Source organism: Lucilia cuprina, chromosome 5, assembly GCF_022045245.1.
Source record: "Lucilia cuprina isolate Lc7/37 chromosome 5, ASM2204524v1, whole genome shotgun sequence".
Lineage (NCBI taxonomy): Eukaryota > Metazoa > Arthropoda > Insecta > Diptera > Calliphoridae > Lucilia > Lucilia cuprina.
Genome location: NC_060953.1, coordinates 68,590,945 through 68,602,856, shown reverse-complemented (window position 1 = coordinate 68,602,856; position 11,912 = coordinate 68,590,945). Strand labels below are relative to the sequence as shown.

Below are 11,912 nucleotides of genomic sequence, written 5' to 3'. Positions count from 1 at the left end.
AGCTTTTCTAGTGAAAAAAGCTTTCCTTGTGAAAAGAGCTTTTCAAGTAAAAATACAATTTCTAATAAAAGAATTATAAAATTTTAAAGCTTTAACATATTACTTCATTTTGAAAATATTTTGTAGGTTTTTTTTTTAAAAGCTGTTTAGGGATTTTATAATGAGAATATAATTTGGACTAAAAGCTTTCATTAAAATATCTTAACAAATTTTTTGTCAAAGCTCTTTTTGATAAAAAATTTCGCTATTGCAAAAAAACTTTTTGTTTTTATTTATTAAAACTTGTTGTTTCAAAAAGCTTTAGCAAACTTTTCTTATTGTAGCAGTCAGATTAATTGCTTTACAACTTTTTATAGTCCACTGTTTCGAATGCCTTTAATTTACTAACTTTATTCAATGTATAGATGGGACTGTATAAACAGTAGAAGTATGTGTTAAACTTAATAAAAAAAAAATGAAAATTTATATTCAATTTTTCCTTTATTCTTTTGATTATTGTAGTAAGAAAAACAACATTTAAACAGTGACTCTATTATCATTCTCATCTTCATCATTATCGTCGGGAGGGTACTCGTGGCAGCAAGCAGCCAGTATTACAATTCGTATCATCATTTCATATAAAGAACAAACAAATATTTATCAAAAATATATACAGGGACCAAGGATGTTGGACTAAAGTTTTCTCTAAAACGATTGAGTGCATTTATCTATATGTAAGTCTGAGTGTTTGATTTTTATATTAAAAAAACAAACAAACTTATATGAATTTTCGTAAAGTATCGGTGTGTGTATGTTGAAGTAAATATGTGTATGTGTGTGTATTATGATGATGATTCTAGCTGGACTCATGCATTATTCAATAGAATTTCTAAATGATTATTCTTTATGTGACTGTTTATTTCTTTTGGCCATTTATTCATTTCTTTGCTGTTTTTTTTTTTGTTTTGTTCTTTGTGTTGGCGATTTTTCGTTTTGTTCATATATTTATTTTCATTTTGGTAGTTTTTTGCTTTTTTTTATATCAATAGCGAGTTTCCACATGCTTGACTTCACAATGATGTCGAGAACCATCAACATCATAAAGATGACCAGCAGCTTTAACAGTTCTAGTGACGCATAAAGAACCCAGCACTAACTGACCGACAGTCATGGATCCACAAAATATTTTTATTTTATTTAACAAATTCACATATGAAAGCATCTCTTTCCCTTTTAGTTTTAGTTTTTATTCTTCTAAATTGTTGTGTGTTTGCGAAAATCTGTGTTTTTTTTTTTTTTTTTTTTTTTTTGCTTAAACCATTCAGAGTGAGTTTATTTTGCCAATGATAGAAAGAAGTAAACTCCACCCATAAATACATATGAATCCGTTGGTTTCCTTTTCATCTCTGCCACTCCCTTGTCCTTTGTTTGTATATTCCTTTTGGCAGTTGAATTCGATTGCCACATTATCATTGGATTTTATTTTTATTGTAATTTTAGTTGCGGTCAATGTGGTCGAAATATTACGAAAACAAAAAAATTAAATAAATTTTATTTGTTTTTTTCCCTCAATTGAATAAAATGTTCTTTTAATGTTGTGCTAAAAATTTCATCTTTTATTTGTTTTTTCTTTGGGGACTTTTATATTTCTGACAATTCAACTTTGGAGAGGGTTGTTTGTGAACATTTAAAAGGGGATGTATTTAAAATGGTTTAATAAAATGTGACTTAATTAAATAATATTACATTTTCAATATGTTGTTTGCTTTAGAATCCGTTCATAGATTCAATATTAAATTATCAATTTAAGTTAATAATATTCTTAAATTTTCTTGTTTCTTTTTTTTAATAATTTGTAATTAGAAGAGATTTAATTTTTAGTTTCAGATTTACATTTACATATTGCATTATTTTTGTTTTATAATAATTTAAACAAAAACTTTTATTTGCACAAAAAAGTAAAACGTGTTCAACTTATCACCTTTTTTTAAGTAAGTCTATTTATTCGTCTGGATTTTAATCAGAGTGGAAATTGTAAAAACCTTTATTAAATACAAATAAATAAATGGAATATAATAGAGTTTTTGTTGTAAATCTGCTTAGTACACGAATTCATTCAATTGCATCATGATGTCTCGTCAAAAAAATGTGCTGACCCAAAGTTGATTTTTTTTCACAAATTCAATATAAACAAATATTATCAGCTATTAACCCATTGTTGGCAAAACTTTCAATTTGATTTTTAGACTAAAAAAATCGCTGCAATTTTATTAGAATATTACCTCCATATTCGTAAATGCTTGATAAAGTTATTGATGGTTTATTGTAGGATTTTTTTATGGAAAATATACTTATTAAACCTAAAATAAGCGGTTTATATCTTTATGAATACGGAGGTTATTATTTAGTAGCTGTTTGCGTGTTGTACGCTCTTTTTTCAAACTAATTTTCTAGTGTTTTGCAATAATGATCTGTAGTTACATTACAAACTTAAAATTTTTATTTATTTTAAATTTTTGTGTAATGTCTCATTTTTGCTACTTTTATTTAAAATGGGTTAGAAATTTGTCTTTCATAAGCAATTTTTATTTGGCACGATCGTAACAACACTTCCTAGTGACATGTTTTATTTTTAGAATTCAATTGAGAGGGTGTAGACATGTTGTCATTAGAATTTTAAAGAATTTCATCCGATATATAACGAAAATATATTTTACTACTCTAAAAAGTAGGGTCTAAACGACCGAACCTAAAGAGCAATATAAATAAAGTCCAATATTAGTATAGAGATGAAATTTTTCACGAACAAGTTTTACGGAAACTAAAATCTATCTATCAAATACCATTAGGATCTTGCGATGTTTAGTCCTAGTTCTCATTAAGGGCTACTTGAAAAACATGATCTAGAAAATATAATATAAATATTAGCATAGCAATGAAATTCACCATGAACAAGTTTCATAGGAAGCAAAATCCATCCACTAAATTTTATAACGATTGGTCCACACTTGATCATAGCTTTAGACGGATTTTACTCTAGAGATGAAATTTTATTTATAGTAATTTAAGAAATACTAACATTTTATGTAAATTCGTATGTCTGTATTTTTGTAACAATAAAATAAATGAGCGAGAAATGCAACTGCAACAGTTTGGCGGGTAGTACATGATCAATAAACGAAAACAATCGATTACTCGATTTTCAATTAAATTTTGCCGCTGTGACAATAAATCCCCATTGTAATAACATTTTCCATTGGTGAACAAATCATTGTTCACCAATGATTTGGCACAAAAAAAAAAGAAAAAAAAATATACTTGAACTTATGCAAATTTATTTCATCACATAACATTTAATAACCGATTTATTGCCGAAATCTTAATGCAAATTTTTAGACAAAAACTTTAATTTAAATTTCAATTATTTTAGAAGAAACCTTATTATGAGACGGATTACATTCTTGTGTAATTTACTGTATGTAAGTTGTTATTTATTATTGATTTTTAATTATTTACAATATATATTTTTATAGTTTTTTTTTGCTTTTTGGCTTCGTGGGGTGTTTATTTTTTTATTATCAAAGTGCAATTAAAATTTTTCCATTTAATTTAATCGCTCTTGTTTATTTTTACATTTTATTTACAAAAATCATTTGTTATTTAAAGTCAACAATAATAAACAATATGTAAACAAAAATGATCTATTGAGGCCGATTTTTTCATACCATACAGTTGGTATTAGTTTTTGAAATCAATAAAATTTGTAAAAAGTCAAAAGTATTGGTCTATGCTGAACCTGAATCTGATCTTAGAATTTCTTTCTTATGAAAGTTATCAAGATATCAAGTTTAAAAAGATTTGGTCATATATGAGAAGTTTATAACAGGGTGAACGAACACATCTAAACCTAGAGACAAGTATATTTTTGTAAAGGATTAGGATACGCTGAACTCGAATCTAGCCTTAGATTTTTTTCCTTACATCTGGTATCGAGATATGGTGTCCTAAAATTAATAAAATTTTACCCATTTGTAAAATAAAGTTTTTATCCCTACAGTCCAAGTTTTTAGAAATTATCCTTTATCTGTTGAATACTTTTTAAACCGATTTCAAAAATATTATTTAGAATTCCATGTTCTATTATAATACTGAAATATTAATGCCATACAAATTGTAAACCCATTAATATAATTCCTATAACCTTCCAAAATTTCGACCAATACCACCTATAAATGGTTGTATAGAGTGTAAAAAACAATAAATTATATTTTAATTGTAACAAAAATATTGACAATCCACAAGAAAATAATTAAATATGCATAAATAAACGTACGATAGGACTAGATTTATTTTAAGAATGAAGTAGTTCAATGAGCCATTCTTAAAAGACGTCATTGCGTATTCGTAGCCAGAAGCCTGAACAGGGGGGCTTGTCACAAAATAAACAAATAATAAATTCAATGGTTTTTAAGAATGAATAAATAGAATATAGAGATAATTAAAACACTATAATTTTTGTTTACGCATTTTATAAAATTTTGTTTTTTTATGCGTCATTTGAATTTGTTTTTTTTTTTGTTTAAAATAAGATTAAGTAAGGTTAAGATTTTGTTCATTTGAAATTCAAACAATTTAAGAAACTTAAACCGTTACCACCAAAGCGAAACAGTATTCTGTCTTATCAGTTATTTAAAGCATGGGAATATTTTCATTGCTGTATCTGAGTCAAATGCTGATCTCTTTCATCATGTTAATTATTCCTTATCAATTATTATTATATATATTTTTTTTGTTTAATTTTATTATTTATAATTATATTGTATGGAAACCTTTTAAATAAAATTCATCAGTTTCATTTCGGTTTGCTAAAAAACGTGATGAATTCATGTCAAGAATTTCAGTTTTAACTTAATCCAGCCATTGACTGACAGACTTTTGTCGAGTTATTCTAATTTTAAGAATAAATTTCAAGAATAATAATTTGTTTTACACATTTTGATCATAAGTTGTTTATAAAAATTCGCTTTAGTTTTAGTTTTTTGTTTAAAAATAGAATAAATATGTATGTTAATTAAACTCGTGCTAAAAATTCACTAACATAATATAAACAGATTTTTTCAAATTCTTATCAGTGGAAATTTGTGTACTTGTGCATATGTACATACAAACATATATTTAGTAATTATAGTAAAAACTACTTATATTGTAAATCAATTAAACGATCGATCAATAATCTGAATTCATTTTAAATATATGGCTTTATACTTGAGAAAATATTAACAGTTTGAAAGAAGTATTCAAAAGATTAAGACGTGCTAAAAAGATTATTTTAAAAAATAAATTATTTAATTTAATAATATTTAAATAATAAGGTGTTTGTGTTTTATAAATTTTTAAATTTATTAAATAAAAATATGAATTCTAATATTACTTCAAGTGGTAAGTTTTTGTGTTATTGCTAAATCAAGAATTTTTATTAATTTAAAAAATGTATATTTTTGAAATTTTAGTGGAAATTACTGCTGATTCTACAACAGCAAATTGTTGTGGTGACAAAAGTTTGTGCTCAAAATCCTTTCCTGAGAAAAAATATAAAGAAGTTCAACCAAAGGGGAAAGAAGTTTCTGGACTTACATGTGAATGTGGTGTATTTGCGGCGATTGCTTGTGGTGATTGGCCAACACAGGTAAGTTAAAATATAATTAGTAAAATATGTAAAAGAGTTGTAGTGTTCAAAATATAACGGACTTTTAGGTTCTGGCATTATAAACATTTTTTTCATTTTTAATTTTTTTAAAAATTTTAGTAAAATTTTGAAAATTTATCATACCAAATTATAGTACAATTCTAACATTACTGACTCACTGACTGGTTGATTGATTCATCATGGCACAGCCTAAAGGGAAGAAGCTTTCTGAGAAATTCGAATTTGGTAACCAGCAATTTAAAGTTGATTATTAAAAAAAAAAATAAGTGTTCAGGTATCTGGTACTTTTTTTTCAAATTCGGCCCCATTATGAAAAAAAAAAACAGCATGGAATGCAACTCATGTATCTTTTAAACTAGTGAATATACCAAATATATTTTCTTAAGGAAAAAAATACAAATTTAGTACTTTTTGTAAAGTTAGACGTTTAAGGGGTGAAAATTGTACATATTTTTAATACTTTTTGCATAAAACATAGTTTCCTAGGGTAAAAAATGGTAAATTTGATTTTATTGAAAATTATTGACTCAATTTTAATAAAACTGGAGAAATTGGTATATTTAGTAACACTAAATTTACTAATAGGATATTATTTCGAACTGGCACAGTGGACTAATTTTTGCACTTTTACGATTTTTAACTGGTACTTTTTTAGTTTTATATTGAACATAAAAACATGAAATTAAAGATGTAAAAACCGGATATAATAAATTTTAATTTAGTATAATAATTAGACCAGGACCGTTGAGGCAACATTTCCCAATAGTTTTTGACGAGTATTGCAACATTCAGACGAGTTGTTATGATGGCCACATTTTCTCTTTTGGTCACACCATAAAGTGAGCATTATATTAGCTCAACGGCTGTACATAATAGTCTTTTCATCTTATGTAATAGTTTGACGTAATTGACTAAATTGTCTTGCAAATAATCATACCTTCAATTCTTATGGTACCCAAATTTCCCTTTACTTATTGGAGAAAAGTGTAAGTAGTTACTTTTTGGGTGAATAACTACTTATATTTGTTTTACGATGACCTAAAAATAACTGGTTTCAAATTTGCTTACCCGACTTTTCCGGATTTAAAACTGGTTTTACAGTTATTTTTAATGTTTCGTAGTTTATTCTCTTACTCAATGCTTCATTAAAAAGTAATTTTATCATTCTATCTGGAAATATAAATATCAACATTTCTTTTTGACGAAGTGATGATTTTAACACTGGCTTGTCATAGGAGGGATGTCCTTTTTATTTGACTCTAAATTCACTATAAATGAAATCATTCTAAAGAGGTCATTTTTATGTTTTTTTAGAAGTTATTGGGAAGTGAAGTTGTATTATAGAATACTACTAATTTGACTTAAATAATATAAATATCGGAATTTTACAAACATTTAACACAAACTCTCAAAATACACTTTAACTTAAAAATTGGCAGTGAAAATATATTTTCAGTTTTAAAAAAACTGAATTATTTTCACATCTTTGGAAGTCAATAAACATGACTTCCACAGATGCAGAAAAATTCTCTTAGTGCTACTTTTGAAATACTGATAAATTTAATTCTTTTGGAAGTACTTCGCTTTATTTTTGATGGTTTTTCTTTAATATACGTTTTGCAAGGCAAGCATCCTTTCAAAATAATCCCAAATTATCTATTATCAATTATTTTGCTTATTGACCGATTTCTATAGATCAATAAACTTTATTGACATCAATTTAAAATTTTTAGCTGAAATCGTTATTGTTGTTATTGTTTACGAAATACTTTTGTTCAATCTTAAATGCGTAAACATGTTTTTGTTTTTTGCAGAATTTTATACACATTATTAATAAATAATTATTAAAAATAAATTAAAACAATAACAACCCATAACAATTATATGACGTACAACAACAAATTGCCCTTATCACTCACGCTTCAAGTCAATAAAACATATAGCACATGTGCAGCAATTAAATTTTATGTGCACTGTAACACGGCGTTTTGAGGAAAATTCAAAAATTTTAATTTGTTACTAATGTAATTTTAAAAAAATAATAAATAAATGTGCTATTGACAACAACATTTAAATATTTGCTGATAAGAATATTCAATAAAATTTATATTTTATTTATACTTGTTTATAGATTGATATCGCCCAAGTCATCTGTTTGGGTTTAGTTGCCTTGCAACATCGTGGTCAAGAATCGGCCGGTATGGCCACCAGTGATGGTAAATCATCGAAAAAATTCAATGTACATAAGGGCATGGGCATGATTAATAACTTGTTCAATGATGACTCCATTAAAAGATTAAAGGGAAATTTGGGTATTGGTCATACGCGTTATTCCACTGCAGCGGCTTCTGAAATGGTTAATTGTCAACCATTTGTGGTACACACTTCACATGGTGCCTTGGCTATAGCTCACAATGGAGAATTGGTGAATTGTGAACAGTTGAGAAGAGAGGTAAGATTTCTTATTGTTATATATCGGTAAATTATTAATTGCTTTTGGTTTTATTAAAAGGTTTTGGATCGTGGTGTTGGTTTATCTACCCACAGTGACAGTGAATTGATCGCTCAGTCTTTGTGCTGTGCCCCTGAAGATGTTTCCGAACATGATGGCCCTAATTGGCCAGCTCGTATACGCCACTTTATGACTTTGGCACCCTTGTCCTATTCTTTGGTTGTCATGCACAAAGATAAAATTTATGCAGTACGTGATTCCTATGGCAATCGTCCTTTGTGTATTGGTAAAATTGTACCCATTACTTTGGGTGCTGGTAATGTTGATGATTGCCCGGCAGAAGGTTGGGTAGTTTCCAGTGAAAGTTGTGGTTTTCTTTCCATTGGTGCACGTTATGTACGCGAGGTAGAGCCTGGTGAGATTGTAGAATTAACCCGCAATGGTTTTCGCACAGTGGACATTGTTGAAAGGCCCGATTATAAACGCATGGCTTTTTGTATTTTCGAATATGTGTATTTTGCTCGTAGCGATTCTACATTCGAGGGTCAAATGGTTTATTCGGTTAGATTGCAATGTGGTCGTGAATTGTTTAGAGAATCTCCAGTGGCGGCTGATATTGTTAGTTCTGTGCCGGAATCTGGTACAGCAGCAGCTCATGGTTATGCCAGAGAAGTGAGTTTTATCATTAAATGTTTTTGACAAAGATTTTTAATATTGCTTTTGTTTTATGTTTTAGTCTGGTTTGCCTTTTGCCGAAGTTCTTTGCAAGAATCGTTATGTAGGTCGTACCTTTATTCAACCTTCTACCCGTTTGCGTCAATTGGGTGTGGCAAAGAAATTTGGTGCTTTATCGGAAAATTGTGAGGGTAAACGTGTGGTTCTTATTGATGATTCTATAGTGCGTGGAAATACTATTGGTCCCATTATCAAATTACTAAAGGATGCTGGAGCCGTAGAGGTACACATTAGAATCGCTAGTCCTCCCTTGTTATATCCCTGTTATATGGGTATTAATATTCCTACCCGAGAAGAACTGATAGCCAATAAGCTGAATCCCAACGAATTGGCCAAATATGTGGGTAAGTTTTTTATAAGAAAAATACAAAATATAAGGATATATAAAAAACTATACAAATTTGTTTATATCTATTTTAATACAGGCGCCGATAGTTTGGCCTACTTAAGTGTGGAAGGTTTAGTTCGAGCTGTACAATATCGTAAGGCTTCTACAAATCCCCTTAAATCTGGCTACTGTACTGCTTGTTTGACTGGAGAGTACCCGGGCGGACTGCCAGAAGAACTGAGTTGGTAGTTCTAGCCCTTAGGACCTAAAAAGTTATAAACCTTAATAGCTTAACTGTAGCTTTATAATACTAAAATAAGTTTAATTTAATTTCTTTTTTTTTTGTAAATGTATTATTAAAAATATGCATAAACCACACATACAAATAAACATAATGTTTCAGTTTCAAAATTATGCAAAATTAAAAAGACGTATAAATAAAAATGCGGAGACAAAATTTAATCTAAATATTAAGTTTAAATAATCAAATGTTTACATAACTTGGTAGCAGGTTATTATGCCTAATTTGGCTCATACAGACACATTATATTTATGTTTATCTTTTGCGCTAAGGGATACGGAAACAATAAAACACATTGGCCCAACACACTTGATAACTTAAATACATATACATACATATATATATATATATATTTTTTCTTTAACATATTTAAACATTTAGCAGCTACTGTCACTGTTGCTGTTATTGTTTCATGTCACTTTAAATGCAAATTTCAAATTTCATTTGCCAAGTTATACGACATAATTATCCTGTCACATGATTATATTTTTTTTTCCTACATTCCTTTTTTAATATTTGTAAATGTTTGTATAGATGTTTGTAAATGTGTGTGTGTGAGAGAATTGTGTTTTTTGCAAATGCTAAGGAAATTTATGCAATATGTTTTGTTTTATAATGTCATCATCATCATCATCTTCATCAGTGGTTGTTTAAAGGGCTCTTACCGATAGGCGTTAACATTTAGAGAAGAATAAAAAAACGGAAAATATTAAATAAGGCGCAAATAAGTAGAAAAAAGAAAATACAATTTGAAAATAAAGGAAATTGAATTCATAAGAAAAATCGTATTGTTGAAATGTATATTGCCATAGACCGCAAGTTATACTGAAGATTAAATGAATAAGGTTCAAGCAAAAACTGTTTATTGCCTATTTTTCACAAGGGTATGTTCAGACCAATCATAAATTAAAAAAAAAAAAATAACATGCAGTTTGTTTTAACTGTTCAAATACAACTTTATTCAAAAAAATATTATATATCACCTTAAAAGTCTATTCCATCCAATATCTCGATATCTGAAGAAGAAAGAAGACAAATGTTAAGCCTTTATTTTAAAGCTTATATCAGCTTTCAGATGGCATATGAAATTTTACAAATAAATTGGCCTGGTGCTGTTATAACATCTTAAAGGGCACAATATTTGAAATTCCAGATGTGAAGGATTCAATAATAATTTGTTATGGAAAGTCAGTGACAATAGAAATATGTAAGATTCAATGCAAAATTTTTGGAACTGATCTTATTCATTTCACTTACAGTGTTTTGAATGCCAATGTTTTCTTAGACTTTGACTATACTTGCATAAGCATGACTTGTGAGTTTATTTATATTTTTTTACATTTTATGTAAACAATGGCTAAACTTTCAAAACGGGCGTTTAATCCTGTGGATTTTTTCCACTCGGTGTCATCATTATATTGTTATGGAATTGTTTTTTTTTCATTTTGCAAATATTTTTTGCAAATATGTCAAAACATACTTACACCCACCGAACTGAAATGAAGAATTTTGGAAAATTTTGTTTACAACAAAGTGTGAGGAATTTGTTTATGAACAAAATTTACGTGTTATAAAAGGTTATTGTTTTTGGTAGATGTTCTAGTTGATTAATTTTTTTCTCACAATACAAAAGAGCCCTATAGCCAGTCAAACTGAACATGACTGTAGTTAAAGATTATTAGATTTATCGTATAAATAAGGCAATCTTACCAATGTTCAATGAAATCTTGACTTAAAAATTACATTTATAGATCATTGATATGGTAAAGGATATGATTTTCTTACAGCTAAAGCAAATCTTTTAATAAATTTAATTGCCTTTTTAAAATATCTCTAAAAAATTTGTTTTCTAGCAATCATAAAAAAAACTATAAAACATATAAAACAGACACTTTTTTTTGAAAGACTGCCACACCCGTATGACGACCAAAATGTTGACAGCAGTTTTTTTCCTTTTTTACTCAGGAGGAGTTTTCTCAACTTCATAGAAAACACATTTTCCTTAACAGTAACTGTTTTTAGTATTTTTTTTTAGTACTACTACCACAAGCATACAAAAGCGCCACAAAACATGCTTTAAAAAATACACATTTTTAATAATGGTTTTAGAGCAACAAACACTTACATAAACACAAACGGAAAAGGAAGGAAGGATGAATTGAAAGCTTGCGTACCGTTAAAAGATGTAGAATAGAAAAAAAAACGGCAAAAGTGTACTTGCAGACGAACGTTGTTGATGCTCTTGTTGTTGTTGTTTTTGTTGATGATAAAGGAAGTTATGTAAATTAATGTTTACTCAACATCTTTTTTAGAAATGAAAATAAAAAATAAGTTTTCTTTTAAAACACACTCTTGCAGTAGTAACATGAACTAAAATAAAAACATAATGCCTTCAACAAAGGCGTATTTG

The 11,912-nt window shown here is 28.0% G+C and overlaps 1 protein-coding gene across 2 annotated transcripts; it reads left to right on the top strand.

Moving 5' to 3' along the window:
* The first annotated feature begins 551 nt into the window (after nt 1-551).
* LOC111677525 (amidophosphoribosyltransferase) lies at nt 552-9,602 on the top strand. 2 transcript variants are annotated; one of them, XM_046951823.1, is made up of 6 exons: nt 552-713; nt 5,490-5,665; nt 7,818-8,138; nt 8,199-8,810; nt 8,875-9,217; nt 9,299-9,602. In XM_046951823.1, the coding sequence occupies exons 3-6, from the start codon at nt 7,887-7,889 to the stop codon at nt 9,448-9,450; spliced, it is 1,359 nt and encodes a 452-aa protein (XP_046807779.1). In that variant the 5' UTR covers nt 552-713; nt 5,490-5,665; nt 7,818-7,886; the 3' UTR covers nt 9,451-9,602. The 2 variants fall into 2 exon arrangements, with proteins under 2 accessions (XP_046807779.1, XP_023294434.1); XM_023438666.2 differs by lacking the exon at nt 552-713 and adding an exon at nt 5,251-5,418.
* Nucleotides 9,603-11,912: the final 2,310 nt, after the last annotated feature.